At 43.6% G+C, this 26,260-nt stretch overlaps 1 protein-coding gene across 1 annotated transcript in view; it reads right to left on the bottom strand.

The window, feature by feature from the left end:
- Positions 1 to 25,720, bottom strand: part of GLDC (glycine decarboxylase) — a 75,200-nt gene extending 49,480 nt beyond the window's left edge. The window contains exons 1-3 of the mRNA XM_056521892.1: positions 25,333 to 25,720; positions 23,125 to 23,203; positions 9,129 to 9,264 (exon numbers count right to left, since the gene is read on the bottom strand). Coding sequence (XP_056377867.1) covers positions 9,129 to 9,264; positions 23,125 to 23,203; positions 25,333 to 25,608 — 491 coding nt within the window. The 5' untranslated portion in view covers positions 25,609 to 25,720. The remainder of the gene's footprint in view (positions 1 to 9,128; positions 9,265 to 23,124; positions 23,204 to 25,332) is intronic.
- Between the last annotated feature and the right edge of the window lie 540 nt (positions 25,721 to 26,260).

The following is a 26,260-nucleotide window of genomic DNA, read 5'->3' as shown; positions in this document are numbered from 1 at the left end:
AGGTTTAATATCAACGGCGGCCCCCGGCTACTGAGAACAGACGGGGGCTGCAGACTACGGAGCAGGCAGAAGTCGGGAGCCTGCTTCATACAGACTGCTGAACACCGCCGCGCTTGTGAGCTCCGGCACTGCTTGTCTGAAGCCTGGCTAAGGGCCAGAAAAATTCACCTGCCCGGAACTGCATGTCCCGGGCGTCAGGCGATAGGAATTCCATATCCCTGATTCATAAGTTTTTTTGTTTTTCTTAAAAAAAAAAAAAAAAAAAAAAATTATGCAACCTGACATTTTTCAAACTGTATAAGTTTTTTTTAACTGTACACAGGTTAAAATTTGTACATGTTTTGAGAAATCAGTTTTTCATCCAAAAACCTGATACGAGAAATGTATTGCAAAAACGTGGTGAGAACCCACCCTTACATAATTCAGTAGGAAAGTTTCAGGTCTTCATGACAGAACGTGCTATTTTTTTTGTGTTTGTCAAAAATCCACCAGATTAATCCTAGTTTCAAGCACATTCCTAAGAAGATTTAAAATTCTGCAAAAAGCAAAGAACCAGTTTAAAAGATTACTTCAAAGTAAAAGTACACAGGATACTGTATAGAAGTCTACTTATGGTCAGCATTGCTCTATTAAATTAAAAACATGAAGCTGAACCCAGTCAGATATACAAATATTTAAAGTCAGATTTTTTTCTGGGGTTTTATGGCCTGATGAGACTGAAGAGCGAACCTTGACTGTTCAGATGGATGGGTCTGTGACTGGATCAGTAATGAGAACAAAGCTCCACTGCATGGTGGGGTACTGGTATGGGCATGTATGATCTAGTTGGACCTTTTAGGTTAAAGACGGGTAAAAGACTCAAAATCAACTCCCAGACTTACTGCCAGTTTTTAAGGCTACCTTAAACTAAAGACTAAACAACTAGAAACTTAGCCTTTTTTTGGGAAGAACACCAAGAAAAAAAAAGCTACATGGCTTTTTTTCGGCCAAAAAACGCTGCAACCAGATGCTAGCTGTAAATCAATGAGAAATCGCAAAATTTTTCCACTTGCTTTTTTTATCCTTTTGTCGTTTTCAAATTTTTAGCTCCTTGGCGGTTTTGCATAGTCGCAGCATGTTGAGCCAAAGGTGTTTTTTTTTTCCTGAAGTTGTGGCGTTTTTCTCCCATGGAAGTATATGGGAGTGAAAAAATGCCAAGAAAAACAACAACAACATGTGGGTTTTAACTTTGGCATTTTTTATTCTTTTTTGGACTTACCATAAAAAAAAAATAAAAAAAAGTTAATGAAAAAATGTTAACAAAATATATCTTTTTATATTTTATAAACATAATTGTTAATTTTTAAAACAGGGATCAATTTATGTTGGCGGGTAGGGCACTAAAAATGTAGCAGACAATAATAAAATTGAAGTGTGTGTATTTTTTTTCTTTATTCTTTAATTTTTTTTTAGGTAGTACTACTACTCCCAGCATGGAACACACTGTTCCATGATGGTGGTAGTAGTAGTAGTAGTAGTAGTAGTATCTGTACTAATTGACGGATCATCCGAATCTTTTGCAATCCTTCTGTGTAATTTATAGATGCGGCCGGCCGCTCTTCTATGGTCCCCTGCACGGACGTATATATACACACACACACACACACACACGCCTATTCATATTTTCCGCAGAGAGCTGTGATTGGCCAGATGGTTCCAGGCAATCACAGCTCTCTGTGGGAAATATGAATAGGTATATATACACACACACACACACACACACACGTCAGAGCAGGGGACCATAGAAGAGTGGCTGGCTGCATCTATACATTATACTGGAGAATCACAGCGGGTGTGAGGAGTGACATCCACTGTGATCTTTCCTTAACTGCAGGTACTCCCATGTTGGGAGTAGTAGTAGTAGTACCTTCAGTCAAGGACAGATCACAGCGGGTATCACTCCTCACATCTGCTGTGATCGTCCTATCTATTGTAGAGATGTGGAGTGGCTCTGTACAGCGCTAGCATCTCTGCACTATACTGCGGCCAGTGATGTGAATAGAACATCACTCATACATATTTCCCTCAGAGCAGTGATTGCCTGCAACCATCTGGCCAATCCCCACTCTGGGCGGAAAATATGAATGAGTGATGTTTTATTAACATTACTGGCCGGAGTACAGAGCAGAGATGAGAGCGCTGTATAGAGCCGCTCTGCATCTCTGCTATATTATGGACGATTGCATCAGGTGTCACGACTGACACCAGGGGTGATATGTCTATTAGTACAGGCACTACTACTCCCATTATAGAACAGTCTGTTCCATGGTGGGAGTAGTAGTACTATCTAAAATAAATAAAATATAAGACAATAGATAAATAAAATATAAATCTGAAAACACACACAAAAAGTTTGTTATAACATTTTTTTTTATTTAAATAATAAATATATATAATATATATATATACACATACATACACACATATAATATATATATATATACACACACACACACACACACACACACACACACACTTCATGACATTTTATTTTTTTCCATCACTACTGCATCCATTTTTTGGGTGCAATAAAAAACAAAACACGCGAAGACACAGGAATATGTTGTGGCGTTTTTTTCGTGGCCCAAAAAATTGCAAGTAGAAACTTAGCCTTAACCCCTTGGGGACCATTATGACCCTAAGGATGGGAGCATTTTTTTGCAAATCTGACCACTGTCACTTTAAGCATTAATAACTCTGGGATGCTTTTACTTATAAATTGGATTCAGAGATTGTTTTTTTCGTGACATATTCTACTTTATGGTAGTGGTAAATTTTCGTCGATACTTGCATCATTTCTTGGTGAAAAATTAAAAATGTTTGCATTTTTCTAACTTTGAAGCCATCTGCTTGTAAGGAAAATAGACATTCCAAATAAATTACATATTGATTCACATATACAATGTGTCTACTTTATATTTGCATCATAAATTTGACATGTTTTTACTTTTGGAAGACATCAGAGGGCTTCAAAGTTCTGCAGCAATTTTCCAATTTTTCACAAAATTTTCAAAAATCTGAATTTTTCAGGGACCAGTTCAGTTTTGAAGTAGATTTGAAGGGCATTCTTATTAGAAATACCCCACATATGACCCCATTATAAAAACTGCACCCCTCAAAGTATCCAAAAGGAGAAAATTCAAAATCTTCATTTAGACTTGTAGACTCAGTTTTTGAATTTTTACAAGTGGTAATAGGAGAAAAAGCCCCCCAAAATGTTTAACCCAATTTCTCTCGAGTAAGGAAATACCTCATATGTGTATGTCAAGTGTTCGGCAGGCACAGTAGAGGGCTCAGAAGGGAAGGAGCGACAATGGGATTTTGGAAAGTGAATTTTGCTGAAATGGTTTTTGGGGGGCATGTCACATTTAGAAAGCCCCTTTGGTGCCAGAACAGCAGAAAACCCCACATGGCATACCATTTTGGAAACTACACCCCTCAAGGAATGTAATAAGGGGTCCAGTTAGCTTTAACAGGTGTTTGACGACTTTTCGTTAAAATCGGATGTGTAAATGAAAAAAATAAAAAAAATTCTCACTAAAGTGCAGTTTTTTCCCCAAATTTACCATTTTTACAAAGGGTAATTGGAGAAAATGCCCCCCAAAACTTGTAACCCCATCTCTTCTTATTATGGAAATACCCCATGTTAGGACGTAAAATGCTCTGCCGGCGAACTGCAATGCTCAGAAGAGAAGGAGCGCTTTGAGCTTTTGGAAAGAGAATTAGTTTGGAATGGTAGTCAGGAGCCATGTGCATTTACAAAGCCCCCCGTGGTGCCAGAACAGTGGACCCCCACATGTGACCCCATTTTGGAAACTACACCCCTCACAGTTTAATAAGGGGTGCAGTGAGTATTTACACCCCACTGGCGTTTGACAGATTTTTGGAACAGTGGGCTGTGCAAATGAAAAATTACACTGTTCCAAAAATCTGTCAGACACCTGTGGGGCGTAAATGCTCACTGCACCCCTTATTACATAACGTGAGTGGTGTAGTTTCCAAAATGGGGTCACATGTGGGGGGGGGGGGGTCCATTGTTCTGGCACTATGGGGGCTTTGTAAACACACATGGCCTTCAATTCCGGACAAATTTTCTCTTCAAAATCCCAATGGCGCTCCTTCTCTTCTGAGCATTGTAGTTTGCCCGCAGAGCACTTTACATCCACATATGGAGTATGTTCTTACTCAAGAAATGGGGTTACAAATTTTGGGGGGGCTTTTTCCTCTTTCCCCCTTGTAAACATGAAACATTTAGGGTAACCCCAGCATTTTAGTGAAAAAAAAAATTCTCTTCATTTTCCCATCCAGTTTTAATGAAAATTCGTCAAACACCTGCAGGCTCACTATACCCCTTGCTACGTTCCGTGAGGGGTGTAGTTTCCAAAATGGGGTCACATGTGGGCATTTATTTTTTGCGTTTATGTCAGAACCGCTGTAAAATCAGCCACCCCTGTGCAAATCACCAATTTAGGCCTCAAATGTACATGGTGCGCTCTAAATCCTGAGCCTTGTTGTGCGTCCGCAGAGCATTTTACGCCCACATATGGGGTATTTCCGTACTCTGGAGAAATTGCGTTACTAATTTTGGGGGTCTTTTTTCCCCTTTTACTGCTTGTGAAAATAAAAAGTATGAGGCAACACCAGCCTGTTAGTGTAAAAAATTTTTTTTTTTTTTTTTTTTTTTTTTTTTTTACACTAACAGGCTGGTGTAACCCCCAACTTTACCTTTTCATAAGGGGTAAAACGGAGAAAAAGTCCTCCAAAAATTGTAGTGTAATTTCTCCCGAGTACAGAAATACCACATATGTGTCCCTAAACTGTTTCCTTGAAATACGACAGGGCTCTGAAGTGAGAGAGCGCCATGCGCATTTGAGGACTAAATTAGGGATTGCATAGGGGTGGACATAGGGGTATTCTACGCCAGTGATTCCCAAACAGGGTGCCTCCAGCTGTTGCTAAACTCCCAGCATGCCTGGACAGTCAGTGGATGCTGGGAGTTGTTTTGCAACAGCTGGAGGCTCCGTTTTTGGAAACACTGCCGTACGGTGAGTTTTCCGCTAGGAGTTTGCGCTGCGACGAAAAATTTGCCGCAGCCATTGGAAAACCTTCAGTTAGGTTCTGTTACCTAACTCAGCATTTTCCAACCAGTGTGCCTCCAGCTGTTGCAAAACTACAACTCCCAGCATGTACTGATCGCCGAAGGGCATGCTGGGAGATGTAGTTATGCAACTTCTGGAGGTACGCAACTACAACTCCCAGCATGCCGAGACAGCTGTTTGCTGTTTGGGCATGCTGGGATTTGCAGTTTTGCAACATCTGGAAAGCTACAGTTTATGGACCACTTCACAGTGATCTCCAAACTGTGACCCTCCAGATGTTGCAACACTCCAAATTCCAGCATGCCCAGACAGCAAACAGCTGTTTTGGGCATGCTATGAGTTGTAGTTTTGCAGGATCTGGAGTGATACAGTTTAGAGACCACTGTATAATTGTCTCAGACTGTAGCCCTCCAACTGTTGCAAAACTACATATTCCAGCATGCCCAAACAGCTGTCTGGGCATGCTGGGAGTTGTAGTTTGTAGTTTTGCAACATCTGGAGGGCTACAGGTTAGAAACCACTGTATAATGGTCTCAGACTGTAGCCCTCCAGATGTTGCTAGGCAACTTACCGACTTCCGTAGGATCCAGGGAGCCGTCCTCTTCTGCCGCACGACATCGCTGCCCACCGATCTCCATTGCCCGCAGCCTCCTGATCGGTAAGTGGATCTTTGGCGCCGGTCCCCCCCCCCCCCCCCGTCCTGCCCCGCCTATTGTGGGTGGGCAGGACGAGGAAAACGAAAGTAGACCCCCCTGCCCCCGATCTGCTATTGGTCGCATCTAGACCACCAATAGCAGGGATATGAGGGGTGGCACCCCTGCCACCTGACTCCTATCCCTTCAGGGGGATCGTAGGTGTCTTAGACAACCGCGATCCCTCTTATTTTCCGGGTCACCATAGACCAGTATGACCCGGAATCAGCGCAAATCACAAGTGTGAATTCACTTGCGATTTGCGCCGATCGTCGACATTGGGGGGGGGGGGGGGATCTAATGACCCCCCTGGGCATTTGCACGGGGTGCCTGCTGATTGATATCAGCAGTCACCCCGGTCCGGTCCACTCCCGGCACGCACCGCAATTCCCACGGGCATATGGATATGACCTTCGTCCCCAACAGGTTAAAGGGGTACTCCCGTGAAAAACTTTTTTTTTTTTAATCAACTGGTGCCAGAAAGTTAAACAGATTTGTAAATTACTTCTATTAAAAAAAAATCTTAATCCTTCCAGTACTTATTAGCTGCTGAATACTACAGACAAAATGGATTTCTTTTTGGAACACATAGCTCTCTGCTGACATCTGTCCATTTTAAGAACTGTCCAGAGTAGGAGAAAATCCCCATTGCAAACATATGCTGCTCTGGACAGTTCCTAAAATGGAACAGCAGTGTTTGGGAGGCTATGGTTGCAGCTGCAAAAAAAAAAAAAAATAAATAAATAAATAAATAGTGATCATCAACAGATCAAGAAACAGACTCCAGAGATGAAAGGCTTATGATTTTCTAAAAAGGGTGGCTATATTTGTTACTGGGGTCATTTATTTGCATGACAATTCTGTGCATAATAGTTGCCCATTGTGCACACAGATTCTCTAAAGGAAGCCAAAAATCACACTTTAAAAGGGGTACTCCGGTGGAAAACAAAAATTATTATTATTATTTTTTTTTTTTAAATCAACTGATGCCAGAAAGTAAAATAGATTTGTAAATTACTTCTATTTAAAAATCTTGAATTCTTCCAGTACTTATCAGCTGCTGTATACTACAGAGGAAGTTCTTTTCTTTTTTAATTTCTTTTCAGTCTGATCACAGTGCTCTCTGCAGACACCTCTGTCCATGACAGTTCCCAACATTGACCACAGAGAAATTCAAATAGAAAAGAACTTCCTGTGAAGCATACAGCAGCTGATAAGTACTGGAAGAATTAAAGATTTTTTAAATAGAAGTAATTTACAAATCCAAGAAATGAAGAAGTAGTAAAAGGGAAAACAAAAACACTTGTGTAAAATATAAGGGTGGAAGTAGCGTGTACAAAAAAACAAAATAGGGGTCCACGTCTCAAAAAGGTAAAAAACAAAGCAGTCCAACCAATATAATAAATTGTAGTCTAGTGGTGGTGTAAATTTGTAAATTATGCAACAAACGGAAAGATCCAGCAACTCGCCGCTGAGATGACCGAACAAGTGGAGGCACAGCGAGGGAGCAGGTGGGACAGATGGATGAAACGGGAGGCTCAGAGGCGACCAACCAGTTTGTTTCCAAACAAACCGGATAGTCACCTCTGAGCCTCCCGTTTCATCCATCTGTCCACCTGCTCCCTCGCTGTGCCTCCACTTGTTCGGTCATCTCGGTGGCAAATTGCTGGATCTTTTCTCTTGTTTATTGCATAATTTACAAATCCGTTCTACTTTCTGGCAACAGTCTATAAAAAAAAAAAATAATAATAAAAATTCCACCAGAGTACACCTTTAAATATTCAGGAATATGCTTAAAAACCTCCAAGAGACACCACACTACCTGCAAATGTTCCCTGTAAACCATCCTGCCTGATATGCATGGCTCCTGTGGCCACTGTTTTCTTCTTTGACTGCCTGATATTCTGTGCCATACTCCCTCCCCTTGCCTACATCTCCAAGCAATCATTGCTCTGCCAGCCAGCCAGATCACTGAGAGTGAGGCTAGGTTCAGACTACGGAATCTCCGGTTCTGCCTGCGCCAACTGAATTAGTCGGTGCTAGGACCGTGCGGACACTACAGTCTCCTATAGACTGCTATGTGTTCCGCTAGGATTTCCGCCTGAAGAAAGAGCAACCCCTTTCTTCAGGAGGAAATTTTCTAGCGGATTTTTCATCTGGATTTTTCGCTTCACAAATTCCGAAGTGTGAATTTGTGAACAGAAAACCATTCACTACACTATGCATTATAGTAAGCCGAATTTCTGCCGGAAATTTCAAAGCGAAAATTCCGGCGGAAATTGCGTAATCTGAACCTAGCCCAACACCCACCCTCCTGCTCTGAGAAACACACTTCCCAGTTCTCAGCATTAAAGAGAGCATGACTCATCAGTGCAGGGCAAAAAACACATGGTCTGTGTCTCTCAGGAGGGTGGGGGCCGCTTTCAGAGAGGGACTTTGACAGATGTCATTACAGATGACCACCTCCCACCCACTTACTTACTAATACTATGCGGAGCATACAGGGAGTCATTATTTGGGCCATCAAGGGTAAGAAAAAGGTTAGGGATGTGATGGAGATATGTGGAACCTAAGAAGTTTGTCTGGCACATACTGAGGAGACAAGGCATTGTTGGAAAAAGTCTTCGTGGTGGTTTGAGCCAGAGATAAGAAAAAGAAAAGAACACTAAGATGAGACACCTCCTGTAAGTCAGTGGATGTAACTATTATTATGATGCCAGTAAGTTTTGCCTGTGGCCTCACAAAGTCTACAGCCACCTAGATTAGGAACAGCAACACTCCAATTGGGAAATGGCAGCTTTATTATTTTTCCTTTTAGATGTCCACGTATCTCATTACTACTTTTTGTAACATTTATTGAAATTATGACAGGTAATATATAAACAAGTAAATACTGTATTGTATAGCCTAGAAGTGTCAGCCAGAAAATGTCATTTGATACCCCTCAAAAAGTGGCCACACCAACAATTGGTATGCAGACTATATACACTAACAAAATCTAAAGCAGCCAGGGAATTTGGAAGCTACCCACCCTTTAGATTCTGTCAACAGTGTAAAGATCAATTCCAGAACATGCCATTTTATTTTAACATAATTGTTTGCCTATCTATATGAAAAATGTTGTATACTTAGGCTGTTGTAGCATTCAGTACTGTGTGACGTGGACTTCTTGTTTAAGCTGTCCACAAGGTGTCAGCAGAGTTAATACTGAACAGGGCAAGGACTGTATGCTAATAAGATTACATCACTTGCACATATTTCGTGACAAAAAGAAAAGGGCAAGACATACAGTACTTACCAGCCAGCATTTTCCAGCAAATTTCTCACGATGGCTTGGGGCACTGAACAGTTGTAGTACCCCATGCCAACATATGACCTCCAGATCTTGTTTTTTGATGCAATGTTATGAAGAGTTTCAAGGATTTCATTTTCACCTGCATTCAACAGACAAGAGTAGGTCAAGACCGATTTGCTAAAACCACTTCATGTTTCTTACAGTATAAAAATTTTAAACCTTGTCTTTTTTGTATACACCAACATGAATAATGCATGTGCATGCAATATTTAACTTCCAGAGTACTTCAAGTTAATATTTTAAGAGGTGCTAAAGACAATTTATTTCAATTCCAGTATTACAGATTCTGCAAAACCTGCATATTTATTGTGCATGTCGACTATCCACAGTGGATTGACAAGTGTTGGATTCAAAATCCACACAACAGGTCAATGTCTGCTGCAGATTTTTCACAAAGCATGTGGTTGAGGCCTTTGCAGGTTTTCTGCATGTCTTACTAGTTAACACGTTAGAGAGAAAAGATAGAGAGATATAATAGAGAATATATATATATATATATATATATATATTCTCTATCTATATCTATCCTCATGTTTTCAGAAGGATGTATTATGCAATAAGCAGCTGTCAAGACCATTTTTTTGCTCCTCTCAGGAGAGATAACATAACCAGGAATAGATCCTGTATCTAGCCTTTGCTTTCTGCAAGTTCAATGTCATCACGTGCATGACTGCTTCAGCACAGTTCAGACCGGATGCCCCATTATCTTCAGTTCAAAGTGACAAGTGAAAATATTGAAGACTGCTCAGTGTTTGGAGTCAATAGGTTCGAGCAAACACTGCATTACTATCTTAATAGATTAGTCTTGCATAGAATGGAGAGAGGGGTTGTAAGGCCCAAGGCCTGAATATGGAAACATACATGTGTTTTATAGTTGCATCTATGTATAAACTAAGACCTGGGCGGTGAGGGGTCATTCAGACGGTGTATCCTTTGTTTTTTTGTGTATTGCAGTTTACTGGGGGTCTGGCTGTGTGTTTACATCTCCTTTGAAGTCATGCACTCTGGTCCCATCATATAATCAACCAGATAAGAGGGAAAGGAAGAGAGATGCCCCCCCTGGTGGGATCAGAGAGGAGGGGGGAATGGAGTGTCTTTTGCTTAGGAACTAGACACAGATTATAGTATCATTGTTGATATGTATCATTTGTAGTCTATGTAGTTTTATAGCGGTATATTTAACCCACTGATTATCAATTTTCAAGTCAAACTATATTAGTGGGATGTAATTTGCTTTCATTGATTTTTATTAAAAGGTTATCTTTTAGTACTAGTGAGTCAGTAAAACCTCTTTCACGGTGCAGTCTTTCTACATCAAAATGTATCTATTAGTTCTGAGAGCGCTAATTGCAGCTCACACAGGGCAGGGCAAACACCATACTAATGTAGGAGCATAATTCAGGCTTACATGAACCATGTAAATATTCTGCTCACTGTACCCTATAAAGTCATCATCTATGGACTAAATACCAACAACATACTGCTAGTTAGGAAAGAATTTCTGGTGAACCGTAAAAAAGGCTTTAACTCTTTGGCGCATTAAGCCAACACGCTGTTGAATGCATGCAGCCAAAACCATGACACCATCAGTTCACCAATTGCAGAGCAATCTTAACAATCCTGGCAACATTGCGCAGCCATTGGTTAACACATCCGTGTTTCAGCTTTTAGGAACTGTCAAGTGCAGGAGAAAATCTCCATAGCTAACATATGCTGCTCTGGACAGTTCCTAAAATGGACAGCAGAGGTCAGCAGAGAGCACTGTGGTCATGACATCAGAGAAAATACATTTCTTTTTTGGATTTCTCTTTAGTATACAGCCCCTAAAAAGTACTGGAAGGATTAAGATTTTTTAATAGAAGTGATTTACAAATCTGTAACTTTCTGGCACCAGTTGATTAAAAAAAAAAAAAAAAAGTTTTCCACAGGACTACCCCTTTAAGATAAAATGCACATTTGTTTTCTTATTACATTTGTTATGGGATCGCGCTAAATGAAAAGGAAGCCGCTGCTATTCAATCCACAAAAACATTTCACCTATGGCCTGTCTGGTATGGAGGTCTACGGATACGTTAAATGCTTGCACAGGATGTACCCCAGTGCTTATGCTAAATGGTGCCTGCAGGAGCTTTTCTGGGTTTAGCTCAAACACTCCAGTTAAAGTTTTAAAAAGGATTGAAAATATATAAAAAATAAAAAAAAATTATATGTGGGAGCTCAACGTAAAAAAAAGAGAAAACCTATACCGAGGATACTGCGTTGCACATACCCATGTGTCAAGAAAGAGTACTAATAGTGTAAAAAGGGGAGGCAGTCCTGCTAGGCTAGGTCAGAGTAAAAAGGTATAAGGTCAAAAATTAGGAGAAAGAGAAAAAAGAAAAACCATGTCTAAAATAGCATAAAATAATGACATTTATTTAGAAAATGATGTGAGGTCTGTGGCAGGGCCCTTGTCGCAGACTGGTCACTAGATAAAATGGTTACAATGGTATAAAATGCTAAAAATATAAAATATGCACAGTGGTATTGCACTTCACTAATTGGACAATGAGACAATGAAAGTGGGGCAATGGGACAGTGCAAACAGTATCTGTTTAGTTATACTGTAAAGTCATATTATAAGAGCCAGGATTAATCCAGATGAAAGTGCATAGCAAAAAAGTTGATAATCCAATAAGGCAAATTTTTGGTAGCTCTGGAGCCTCCCAGATTGGGGCCCACTATAAACGTTTTTAGGTGCAGAGATACAGGCGATGCCCCCCTCTACCCCGACGGCACGGGGACTGAATGCAAGAGGGCAATCGCTATACAGTTCAGGCACTTAATGCCTCTTACCGGCTACTGTGTGCGGCTGTGGTTGCGATCCGGATACACGTCCCTCTGTCCCGGCGGCACTGGAGAAATGTAGGAGGGGTGATAGGATTCAGTGCTGGGCTCGGAGATGATGGCTGGGAAGCGGCGTGTGGCAGGGCTGTGAAGCCTAGCGGTGGTAGCAGCATATGGCAACGCTGGAGGTATCCTCTCTACCCAGACGGCACGGGGAGCAGGTGAGAGAGTAGGTGAGGACTGGCAATGCGGTAATGATTGTCTCAGATGATGTTCAGGGTCGTCTTAACACCAGACGCATTTCGGGGGAACTGCGTCCCCTTTTTCAATGGTACAGTCTTCCTGAACCTCCACCATTGAAAAAGGGGACGCAGTTCCCCGAAACCTTATATCTTTTACTCTGACCTAGCCTAGCAGGACTGGCTCCCCTAAAGTTTTAAAAAGACAAAACTAAATCTGGAGAAGTCCAAGTCGTTAAAAAAAAGGAGTACTCTGTCGGAAAACAATCTTTTTTCTTAGCAACAGGCTCCAGAAAGTTAAAAAGATTTATAAAATTACTTTATCCTTACAGTACTTAGCTGCTGTATACTCTAGAGGAAGTTCTTCTCAGGAGTTCTTTTTTGTCTGACCACAGTGCTCTCTGCTGACACCTCTGTCTGTCAGAAACTGTCCAGAGTAGGAGAAAATCCCCATAGCAAACCTCTTCTGCTCTGTACAGTTCCCGACATGGACAGAGGTGTCAGCAGAGAGCACCGTGGTCAGACAGAAAATAACTCAACTTGCTCTGTAGTATACAGCAGCTAATAACACTTCCAGTACTTAAGATTTAAGAGAAGTACATTTAAAAATCTGTTTAACTTTCTGGAACCAGTTTAAAAAAAAAATAAATAAAAAAAATGATATGATTTTATATATATAAAAATTCACCGACTCCACGAAAAGCTATATTCACAATGGAAAAGTATGGGCTATAAATAGTTCTTTGAAAAAACTCAGGCACTCAAGATTAGGTGAATTCTTTTTCTTATCGGTTTATTCTGTACATTCTGCAGTTTTTTCACAGCCCCCGAAACATCGCGTCAGACCCTGATGGCTTTCAACTAGTGTGTAAGACCCCTGCAAGGGGGCGGTCCCCTGAAACATCAAGTCAGACCCTGATGGCTCCCAACTAGTGTGTAAGACCCCTGCAAGGGGGCGGTGCCCTGAAACATCACGTCAGACCCTGATGGCTCCCAACTAGTGTTTAAGACCTCTGCTAGGATGGACGTTTGCCTTTTACCATCTAAAAGTTGTGAAAAATCGTGAGTGCCTGAGTTTTTTCAAATAACTATTTATAGCCCATACTTTTCCATTGTGAATAAATGATACTTCCTATTCCACTTCTGGCTTTGATTCAACAACTGCTGCGTGCAACACCAGCCTAACCCACACTTGTCAGCTTACTCCCCATTATGCTATATGCAACAGATCCAAATGACCGGAAACTAATCCCCAGTTTGTAAATGCAGCCTGAGCCATGCTTTGTTCAGGGAGCTTATCCAAAATTCCTTCACAGTATGAATCAAGCTCTCAGTGGTTAAAATAAGAACATTAATAAGGACAGACTAACCCAAATTCTACAACCCCCCCAGCCAATGAGTTTGTATAGTTAGCGGTTTTACTTTTTTGCATCATGTTTTCAGTAGATTTCTTGGTCTTTAGATTTCTCTGGATCATCCCCTTGCCTATAGATGATCATTGCACGATATAAGGTGAATTCTCACACACAGCATATAGTTGCAGTTTTTCATTCAGTAAGGCTGGGTTTATATATGTCCGGCATCAGTGAACTTAGCCTAAATCTAGATGCAACTGATGCCACAAATGACAAGTTGTTATCAGATGTATTGTATCCGGCATCCATTGTTTTAGCACAGCAGACAGGGGAATGCAGCAAGCTGTGTTCATCTGTCCGGTGCCCTCCGGCGTGTCCAACCTCCAGGCATCAAAATTGAGACACTGGATGATTGTGAACTGCCCCATTCACATGAATGGGATCAGTTCTAGCATCAGTTTCCCTCCAGTACACGCCAGAGGGAAACTGACGAATCCCTGATATATGTGAACCCAGCCTTAGAGCCAACACCAGAAGTGGATCCAGCAAAAAGGAGAGTCCTCTTTCATATTTGTTATTTTAATTTCAATCCATGTCTGGTTTTGGCCTAACAAAATCAAAATACCCACAGAACGGAGACACACACACTAAACTGCCACAAAAAAGTTGTGCATCAAAAACCCCTTAAAAAAAAAAAAAAAAAAAAAAAACACACACACACACACTTTATTCAGCTATTCATGTATTATGTTACATAAATAGGAGATTTTAGTTAGAAAAATCTGCATGTTGCACCTTAATTCTATATTGCATTGTAAAGAACAATTCAGGAGCTTTCACATGGGTTTAACCCAGTGGATTTTTTACAGCAGATTTGTATAAAAGGAGATCCATACAGTATATTGGACTACCAGAAACATTGATAACATTTTAAGAATACCCAGCGGAAAATTTTAAGGAGTGCGCACAGAAATTGACCTGTAGTGTGGAATCCAATTGTAAGAGTGTGTTCACATTTGTTATGTGCAATACATTTAATGGTTATGTTGGCATAGCAGCAGAACAGTGCGCAGACCTATGCTGCAGTGTACTCAAGCTTTGCCCATTTGGAAATGTTGCTAGTAGACGACACTTAGTCCATTGACCCAAGTGAAAAAAAATTAGGAGTTCATGTGGTTTTCAACAGGGAATTACACAGACGTTTTGGAAAGGGGGGAGGGGGGGTCAGAGGCACTTCACTGTGTGTATTATCCCTGCATCTACTGCTCCCCCCCTAAATACTGCTCTCTATGACTTCCCCACCCCCACATAAATTGGTTTCTATACCTTACCCTCCCCCATACATTCCCTTTTACCTCCTCCTCTGTGCACTTATGCAGAACCTGATATCACCAAATGTCCTAAAAGCTCCTTAAAAAGGTCCTGTAACAGTGTTTGTGCAGCTATAGGAAAAACATTCATATTATTGCAATCTGCCTTATTTGCAACAAAATGTAATAATATGCTTGTTGGTAGGGCAAGGGCTCATGCCCCCTTTATTTCCATGTGTAGATGTTCCTGGTTTTCAATCTGGCCACTAGGCTTACTACTAAGCTGACATCACCTTTAAGCAGTACAGTAAAAGGTAATACTAGAAGATGGATAACACAGTCTATCACCATTTGATACAACTAGAGCTCAGCTTCCCCCCTCTGTGGCTCAGGTCACAGAGCATGCCTAGTAATCTATTCCATGTCAATAGGGTCTGAGCCAGCCTTTTGCATCAAAATGAAAATTACTACATTAGATAGACATCTCTTATATAATATCAAGGCACTACATTTTAAAGCATGTCAATTTATGTTGCTGACCCACAACAACATCTCCAACTGTGTATTTAAAAAACATTCACAATATTTGCATTTATTTTTTGCTCTGGAGTACCCAGTAGCAAACCTGCGACAAGGTGTGCCCAGTTATGACAGCTTTATGGGACGATATCTCCTTTTATAACTCACTTTGCAACAGCCATTAACAGTCTGCCCAACTATTCTTATCACCAGGTTTGATCTATTTGATCCAGAAAGGTTTGCTTAAGGATATTGTTATGTTCTGCGCTCCGGCCAGACACGCTGGCCGTGAGTGCTTTCCTTCTCTTCCCTCAATAGGCAGGGCCGGTATTCGCATTGCGGGAAGCACCCGCATGAGAATCCCAGCCAGTCACTCACCTCCGTTCTCCACTGTCCCTTCTTTGCTTCCTCAGCGCCAGCGCACGTGCCCCAGATGTCACAGCTCCCCCCCCCCCCTCTGTCTGCATGAGAGAAATAAGCCACGCCCCCTCAACTCATCCAACTGAGTACACAGCTCCTCACCTCCCCTCCCCCTGCTCTGTATTCTAAGGACGCAGGTCTGCACAGGAGAAGATAAGTGTGTTATCTAAAGGGGAGGATGACAAGGTGCACGGGCTGGGGATGTATGGACTGCAGGGTAATAAATCTCATACTGGGAATGATCTCTATATGTGAAAGGGGGGGGGGGGAGAAACGGACTCCTGAATGACATGCTGGGAGTTGTGGTCCGTTTTGTGTGTGTATGCTAGTCCTTACAAACCAGTGTGCCTCCAGCTGTTGCAAAACTACAACTCCCAGCATGCCCTGACAGACTTTGGGCATGCTGGGAGTTGTAAATTTGCAACAGCTGGAGGAACACTGGTTGGGAAACACTGTTCTAGCCTATTCAGCATACACATCATGTTACACCAGTGTTCCCCAACCAGTGTGCCTCCAGCTGTTGCAAAACTACAACTCCTAGCATGCCCAAAGGCTGTCAGGGCATGCTGGGAGTTATAGTTTTGCAACACCTGGAGGCACCCTGGTTGGGAAACACTGGTGTATGCCCTACAGAGGTGTGGTGAACTACAACCCCCAGGAGACTACAGAGGCAGCATGCTGGTGTTATACCACAGACTGAAGACTCCTGAATGACACATGCTGGGAGTTGTAGTCCCTTTTGTGTGTGTATGCCAGTGTATCCCAACCAAGGCTGATATGTATTAGTGTGCTGTGTATAAGGGGGCCGACCCGGGAAAAATAGTAGGATGTGTAAAGGGCGGAACAATTGCCCCCCCCAGATAAATTTCCCATCACTATTAAGAACATACCATGCCCCTGTTAACCCTCTCGGCACTTGCAGGGACCGCCGGGAGGTAGCGCACGCCGGGACGTCACTGACGTCCCGTGCGTGCGCCCATTGGAAAGCAACGCGGAGGAGCGGAGCAGCAAACAGGACATGCGCTGGCCAGCACAGTGTGTGTGTGTGTGTGTGTATGATGAATGTACAGTATGTAATGTGTACAGTGTGTATGAAGCATGTACAGTATGTAATGTGTACAGTATGTTGTGTGTGATGCATGTACAGTATGTGTGTGTATGAAGCATGTACAGTATGTAATGTGTACAGTGTGTCGTGTGCATGATGCAGTTACAGTATGTATGTGTATGAAGCATGCATGTACAGTATGGGGGGGGGGGGGGGGTAGGCGGAGGAAACGGGGCAATTGCCCCCCCAGATAAAATTTCCCATCACTATTGAGAACATCCCTGTTAAGGACATACCATGCCCCTGTCCACTCGCATGGACCGCCTGGAGGTAGCGCACGCCGGGACGTCACCGACGTCCCGTGCGTGCACCCATTGGAAAGCAACACGGAGGAGCGGAGCAGCGAACAGGACATGCGCTGGCCAGCATGGTAAGTGACCAGCGGCACATCAGCTTCAGTGCTCCGACCACCGCTCCTCCAGCCCCGGGACCTACTGCTATGGTGGCCGGACCAAAGGAGCAGTGGTCGGAGCACTGAAGTAGGGCAGGAGGCTGTATGTCTGTGGGGGAACATCCTGCCAACCTAATTTGGGGGACTATACTGCACATAATGCGGGGGAACACTGCTAGCCTAATGTTGGGGGGGGGGGGGGGGAGGGGGGAGTGAACTGTGCCGCACCACGTCGCGCTCCCAGAATTCAAGGGCCGGCATTACTACGTCCTGACGCCGGCCCTAGAGCGTGACGTGCGTGAACATCAAGGGGTGGGGGGCCCCTCCATGTCCACTTTGCTTGGGGCCCCCAAATTCCTTCAAAAGGCCCTGAAGGTGGCAACGCTAGTCCTAGGTGAGGAAGGGCAAATAATAGTCCAAGGCCAGGTTAGGTTAACAGTAGTATTTACTGAGGTAGACAGATGGTACAGTCTTTACACCTAGGCCAGAATCCCAGAGAGGTGACCAGTAACACAGGGGACCTCGCAGCTTGCTGGGACTTACAGTGACTTGACAGACTTTAAAGGGGTACTCCGCACCTCTAGACATCTTATCCCCTATCCAAAGGATAGGGGATAAGATGTCAGATTGCCGGGGTCGCGCTGCTGTGGGCCCCCGGGATCTCCGCTTCTGCACCCATCTGTATGGCTTCCACCTCACACCGGCAACGCTGGAGGCTTCGGAGTCCCACCACAGTGGCGGATGAGCGTGACGTCACGCCCCGCCCCCTCAATGCAAGTCTATGGGAGGAGGTGTGGTGGACCTCCCATAGACTTGCATTGAGGCGTGTTGTCACACGGGGCAGAGTCGTGACGTCACGCTCGTCCGCCACTGTGGTCGGGCTCCGAAGCCTCCAGCATTGCCAGTGTGAGGTGGAAGCCGTACAGGTGGGTGCAGAAACAGAGATCCCAGGGGCCCACAGCGATCTGACATCTTATCCCCTATCCAAAGGATAAGATGTCTAGGGGTGACTTGACTGTAGATAGTGACAGCAGACAGATGACTTCACTTACTGACTTGTGGCTGCAATTTAGGCTTGATGCCTCCAGATGTACTGAACACTGGCTCAGATGTCTGGGTTGGACTTGATCTCCGGTTATAAATGTGTGATTGCAGTACCTCGCCCCTCTTATAAAGGGGGGGGGGGGGGCTGAGCAAGGAGCCCATAGGCTAGCTGCGGGTCATCTGGTGCTCTCTGGATAACAAAACATGTGGCTAACATGTGACTGATAACCATATGAAAGGTCCTTTACACTTTAATGTACAACCTATACACTTTATGGGGGAACACTGCAGGTGAGCCCTGAGGACGTGCAGGAACTCAAGCCGATAGGACTGTAGGATGATATCCCGTACTGGAACATCACACATGTGATACACTGTAAGCAGTCTTTTTTTCACCAAAGCAACTTTTATCATAACTTCTAATATTAGTGCTATACAAGCAAGACAATATTTCAGCATTATTACTTACATTTAGTCCCTGTCCTCACTGAGGTTTGCAGTTCAATTTTCCCCATCACACACACAAAGGCCACATTCTTAGCCACTTAACCCTTCAGGAGCCTTTGGCTATGTTCACATGGCAGAATTTTCCAATTCTTCGGCAGAAGAATTCCGCACAAGTCTTATTGATTTCAATGGGATTCTGCTGCACTGTGCACATGGCAGAGTTTCTGCGCACATAACATTTTTCTGGCGTCCGCAAAACAGTGAACACGTTCAATGTTTTTTTGTAATCCGCAAGAAAATCCATTGAGGTCTATCAGATGGTGCATAATCGAGCAGTCCTACTGGCCGTCTGTTAGTCTAATGTTCGGAATATACTCCCGTTTTTTTTTTCTGCGGACATTCCGCATATTTTTCACCTATGCAAAAAACCTATTTAAACCTAAAAGCATGCACATTACATGCAGAATGTAGTTGGATTTGAACCCAGTACATCGCTGCAAACCAAAATTTACCATCACATGCAGACACCTAAAAAGATTCTACTCTACAGACGGCCTGACGAAATATATAACCCCCCCCCCCCCCTTTTTCAAGTGACAAAGAAGAGAAAACCCTGCTTTCCCTGACTGTATTATGACCAGATCTTTTTACTGACAATTCTATTAATTTATCAATCATATATACAAACTAATAACACAAAAGGAACATTTTGTCACGGGAAAGTCTTCTTCCGATTTAACCTGCAAGTTGAATAGGTACATTTCAGACTTTCTACTGTGCTTCAGCAATTCACTGATGTCATCCTGAGCCAACCAGATTGAACTGGTCACAAACTTGACAGAGGCTGAATGGGTTTAAAGTTTGCACTCCAGCTGCAATGTGCTTTATGTGCAATTACACAGAAAGGAATGAGCAGCAGGGGACAGATTCTTCATTGAGGAAGACAGCAGGAAGCTACAACAGCATGGCCCGAAGTAATGTGGCCATGAAACAGTTACTGTATGCACACTAACAACTCCGGATCAAAACAAATCACTGCCCGGAATGATAACTACCTACATGGCGGAGATGGGGGATCAGATCAATCCCCTCCTGCTATGCACATTGTTTACCAAGTAGTTTATAATTACAGTTTAGGCCTCGTACACATCAGTCCCCATTAATTCATGCCCATTAGCAAATACTTTCAAGCCTTTTGCAAATAGCTGTAAATAGATTCCATTGATATCAATGGGATTTCACCCGTTTGCACTAGTTCGGTTCCTATTCCATTATTTTTAGTGAAGAAGAGACTTGGCATGCAGTTTTTTTTTCCCCTCTGTCAAAAATAACGCAAATAAACTTAAAGGGGTACTCCGCCCCTACACATCTTATCCCCTATCCAAAGGATAGGGGATAAGATGTCAGATCGCCATGGTCCCACTGCTGGGGACCCCAGGGATCCCTGCGCTATCATTACAGCACAGAGAGAGTTCGCTTCTGCGCGTAATGACGGGTGATACAGGGGCCGGAGCATTGTTACGTCACAGCTCCGCCCCTCGTGACATCACGGCCCGCCCCTTTCAATACAAGTCTATGTGAGGGGGTGTGGCAGTCATCACGCCCCTCCCATAGACTTGCATTAAGGGGACAGGCTGTGATGTCACGAGGGGCGGAGCCATGATGTCACGCTGCTCCGTCCCCTGTATCACCCGTCATTACGCACAGAGCGAACTCGCTCTGTGCTGTAATGATAGCGGGGTGCCGCAGCGAGGATCCCGGGGCTCCCCAGCAGCGGGACGGCGGCGATCTGACATCTTATCCCCCATCCTTTGGATAGGGGATAAGATGTCTAGGGGCGGAGTACCCCTTTAAAATTGAAGTCTACAGCAAACAGATGAGCCTGTAATGTCATCCATTTGCATCCCTTTTTTTCCATCAGTTATTACTTCTGAGCATGCTCAGAAGAGGTGTGAGCAACCAATAAAGAATACAAACGGATTAAAAACTGATGCAACAGGATGCCACTTACCGTATTTTTCGCCGTATAAGACGCACTTTTTCTTCCCCAAAACTGGGGGGGGAAAAGTTGGTGTGTCTTATACGGCAAATACACATTAAAACCCTGTTATATGATGGTGGTTCCGGCAGCCATCAACGGCCGGGACCCGCGGATAATACAGGACATCACCGATAGCGGTGATGCCCTGTATAAACCCTTCAGACACTGCGATCAAAGCTGACCACCGCATCTGAAGCGAAAGTGACACTAACCCGGCTGCTCAGTCGGGCTGTTCGGGACCGCTGCTGTGAAATCGCGGTGTCCCAAACAGCTTACAAGACACCGGGAGGGACCTTACCTGCCTCCTCGGTGTCCGATTGGCGAATGACTGCTCTGTGCCGGGATCCCCTGCATGGCCGGTGCTCTCCATCGTCATCACGTCGTCGCACACGCCAGCCCGTCATCCAATAGGAGCAGCGTGCGTAGCGACGTGATGATGGTGACGGAGAGCGAGGATCCCGGGCAGCAGAGACGTTCCGGAGCGACGGGGACACCCTGGGGACGCAGCGACAGCGATGGAGGGCGACATCCAGGGCAGCGGTGACGGGTCCGGAGCAGCGGGGACACATGAGTATTACCTCCTATACCAATGGTCTTCAACCTGCGGACCTCCACATGTTGCAAAACTATAACTCCCGGTATGCCCCGACAGCCAACGGCTGTCCAGGCATGCTGGGAGTTGTAGTTTTGCAACATCTGGAGGTCCGTAGGTTGAAGATCACTGTCCTATACTTTACAATGTATTTGGTTCAGAATCTTTTTCTTTCTAGATTTTCCTCCTTTATATGCCAGAGCGACTTCTACGGCAAAAAAATACGGTAATAGCATCCCCTTGCATCAGATTGTTAGTATGGTTCATTTAGCAGCAAAGACGGGAGAGAATGGACATGTGAACCTAGCCTTAATGGAGATAATCGTGTACAAAATGTACGGTGCCAAGTGCATCCTACCTACATACACATGGATCACCATGTGGATTATAAGATTGTATCCTTTGATAAGAAGTGTATCTGCACTAAGTACCAGAAACTATACAGAAGGAGTCCATAAATACCAGCAGTAAGGGATGTGGATCCAAAGAATGCTGAGGATAAACAGTTCAGAATAACATTCAAGCTAAGCAGAGGGCATACAGGCTGAAATTCAATGTGATTTCGGGTCAAATAAATAAGAACAGTTCAGCATGAACAAAGCACTGTGAATGGTCACTACACAAACAGTGGTTTTACAGGAATACTAGGCAAAGGCACTGTTACCCAAACCAATCTATCGCCCATGGTCCGAGTCAAGTGTTAGTTTAGATGTAACAGACGTTACCCGCACAAAACAAAGACAGGGGTAGACGGCTTCAAACAAATAAATTAAAGTGGTGATCACTGTAATATAACACCAAAAGCAAAGATCAGAGTTCTCAAACCATGCAAGGAAAAGTTTTCCAGCTCCCTATTGCAAAACATAAGCCCAGATAGTATTAGTACCAAACAGCAGGATCTACTGCTATAGCGTCACTGCCGGACAGACTATAGCACATGCAGCAATAATCCAGAAAAGTCTGGTTCTTAATGGCAGATCTTTCTTCATACTGGATATAGGGAGCAGCCTGAGTTAAGGAATTCCCTTACAGGTTGAAATTGGATTAGTCATATTTGGACTTCATTAGCATTTAAACCTCTTCAACATATCACAGTGACTAAAGGGGCCTTGCGGTCCAGTCCTCCATGTAGGTAAACATGCTCATTCAGAAAGGTCTTTAAAAGGCGTACTCCGCTGAAAACATCTTATCCCCTATCCAAAGGATATGGGATAAGATGTTAGATCGCGGGGGTCCCGCTGCTGGGGACCCCTGTGATCTCTGCTGCGGCACCCGTCACTTGGTGTATGGAGCGAACTCAGCTCTGTGTCCGATGACCGTCTATGCCAGCTGCCACGTCCCCTCCATTCACGTCTATGGAAGGAGTGGCAGCTATGTACTAGCCATCATGCATAGACATGAATGGAGGTGGCATGGCGTCACGAATGCGGACGCTGCAAGCTTCTGTGTTTCGGACGCCGCTGCCGGCCCGGAGATCGCTGGGGTCCCCAGTGACGGGACCCCCACAAACTAACATCTTATCCCCTATGCTTTGGATAGGGGATAAGATATTTTCAGCAGAGTACCCCCTTTAAATAGGGGATTGTGGCAATATCACTTTGTATATGCACAAGTGTTCTATAAAGTGACAATCAGGTTTTAACTTACAGACTTGATCATCCACTCTCAAGGGTCTTGCCAATCGAATGCTTGCGGGAACTGTTTGATCGATCAGCTCATCAATGCTCTGATAAGTAAGAGAAAAGTAATGTGAAATTCAAAAGCTCCTGTTTTAAATAGATGTTCAAAAGTTGTGCATATGTTGCAGATTTATTACAAGAAAATCCACAATATTTAAGGGAAACGCATCAGTTTCACCAGCACTAACCTGTTGGCACAGGTGTCACTGATAATAACGGTTTCCTACCCCCGATCTGTGGTCCCGCTCACCCGTTATCCTCCTCGTTCGGGTAGCAGGCTTTGTGCACGGATGGAGCTTCAGGAGCACGCTGACGTCACCGCTGCAGCTTCTTCTGCCCTGGCTGCAAGCAGGCTTGGGGGAAAGCAGCAGTGGCAATGTCAGCATGCTCCTAAAACTCTGCCCACGCCCCAAGCCTGTCGCTTGACCGCAGAGGATTACGCGCCAACAGAACCAGGATCGTGGGTAGGTAAATATGGTTTAAATCAGTGTCACCCACCTCTACACACCTGTACTTACATGTTAGTGCAGGTGAAACTGACGACAGTTTCCCTTTAACATTCACTTTATTGTCCTTAAGAGGGGAATGTCAGATTTTTCTTGCCCGCTACAATCATAACAGACCCCCTGCAGATCCTACTCTAAGTGATTGGGACCTGTAGGGATCCGTTGTCTCAGCCCAGTTATCAGCGTGTGTAATGGAGTTCCCTAATGCGGTTGTGAACACATCTCTCTATTTACAAATACTCCCTTTAAACAATTTCCAACATAAAATTTAAATCATATCTAACACTTGGATAAAGTATACAATGTAATTGATTTAGGCTGTATAGCCACAGGATGCATCTATGGTAAATACAGCCTGTACCTCACAACACATGCCCTGACCGAATTCCTTTTGTGCAGCCCGAGTGTAAACACTTATTTGGTATTCAGAACAGCATCCTGAAAACCACCACTTGGATGGAAACCGTATTGTGGCTCACGAGATTATTGACAGTAGATGCAGCTGATCCTACACAAGAACTAGACCTAAATAGACTGAAGCTTATGCTGGGTTATCCCATGCTGTTGGGTTTAAGGGATCCATATTTTGCGCTTTTGGACCAGCTCTCTCTCTCTTTAGACATCCAGTAAAATAAACTTTGAGAACTACTTAATATGAGATGCTGGAGATCTTCAAGTTTTTGAAATACAGTTCCCGTATCAGGTTTTTGCTGAAAAACAACATCTGACTAAAACTGTATCAAAATGTGTGTACAAATTTTAATCCGTATACGGTTTGAAAAACGTCAGGTTACATCCGTTTTTTTTCCTTAAAAAAAAAAAATAAATAAATAAAAAAATAGATACTTTTTCCACTTTTCATTCCATTATGAATAAAGTTTCACTTTTTTAGTGAAATTCCAAGAAAAACACTGCGCAGTCAAAAAACGTATGAAACTTTACACACATACGGTTTTGTACGGTTCCCATTGACTCCCGTGCAAAAAAAAAAAAAAAAAAAAAAAAATTTAAATAATACATTTATTATTATTATATTCTCTCCCCCTCCCCCTTTTCCTGTACCCAAAACCGTAGCCTACCACTGTTTTTGGTCCAGGTGAAAAACCGTATTGAAACGTAATAATATATATATTACGTTTCAATACGGTTTTTCACCTGGACTAAAATCAGTGGTAGGCTACGGTTTTGGGTACAGGAAAAGAACTGACAAAACCGTACAGGGTGCAAAACAGACACAACCGGATGCATCTTTTGGCATACGGTTGTCAATGCTTCATGGTTTTGAATACGGTTCTTAAAAATTTAAAACATATGTGGGAACTGTATTGCAAAAACGAGATGTGAATGCAGCCTAAGAAGGGACAAGCCACCCTCTAACTCTGTTTTCTAGCCAGGGTGCCTCCAGCTGTTGCAAAACTACAACTTCCAGCATACCCGGACAGCCAAAGGCTGTCCGGGCATGCTGGGAGTTGTAGTTTTGCAACAGCTGGAGGCACCCTGGTTGGAAGACACTGATCTAACTCCACTGAGGTTAGAGTTTCTTTCCCTGGCCTGAAATTGGGTGATAACAGCAAACAATGGATCCTATTCAACAGCAGGAGACAAGCCAGGCTTTGGATTTCGAGAGGTTAATCCTTTAAGCAGAGGGAAGGGTGTATTTGTAGTCTCACCTCTATTCCCAGGGTGTGCAGCATCTCTCTCTTCTCCTTGTCCCCGGGTCCAATGTGCCTCTCTGAGAAGTCATCGTGTCTGGGGAACATGAGCTCGATCTGTCTTTGGGAGCCGGGGGCTGAGCTGAGAGGGGAGGCTGCTGCTGCCCCCCGACTACTGCCCCTGGAAACCCCTCGGATGTGGTGCCAGGGGGGTCTCCTACTACACCCCAGCACTGTGCCCTGCAGCCTCACCGACCTACATAGCAGCCCCCAGGATTTAGTGCAGCTCTGCATGGTGCCAACTACTGTGCCTTGTGTGTGATGCTGCTGCTGGATGTGGAGATAAGCAAAACCGCCTCCTCACACTTGTGGAGAAAGTTGTTGTGTGCTGATCACCTGTCCGTCACTTCGTACTGATGTACCAGCCACAGCCCCCCGCCCCCTCGTTATGTCCTTCCCCACCAATCACCTCCTGTACAGCAGCTGACGTGGAGCCAAGCCCCCGTCTATAGTGAGGCGATAAGGCTGGAAAGTGCTTGCATAATGCCCTGCAGACTGCCCGTGTGCAACCGCGAGTGATCTGACCCGTATAGAGGAGGGGTCCTGGCGACAACTCCCACCGCCTCAATAGGACGAGAGAGCCACGTCCCAGCGCCTCCACCTGATGCTTATTAATTATTTGTATTTATTTATTTATTTATTATTGTTTATAGAAATTCAAACGTTTGTGGGAAAATTTGCTGTGCATGTGAAAAAAATGTAAATATGTCAAAAAAATAAAAATGTTAAAAATAATAAAATATCATGTCAAACAATAAAATGTAAAAAAAAAAAATATGTTGAAAAATAAAATATGTAAAAAAAATGTAACAAAAAATAAAATATCATGTCAAAAAATAAAATATCATGTCAAAAAAATAGTTCTATTCCAAATAATGGAGGGGAT

This window comes from Hyla sarda, chromosome 1 (genome assembly GCF_029499605.1).
Source record: "Hyla sarda isolate aHylSar1 chromosome 1, aHylSar1.hap1, whole genome shotgun sequence".
In the NCBI taxonomy this organism is placed as follows: Eukaryota; Metazoa; Chordata; class Amphibia; order Anura; family Hylidae; genus Hyla; species Hyla sarda.
Note: the sequence above shows the minus strand (reverse complement) of the source record. Positions and strands in the feature narration are given on the sequence as shown.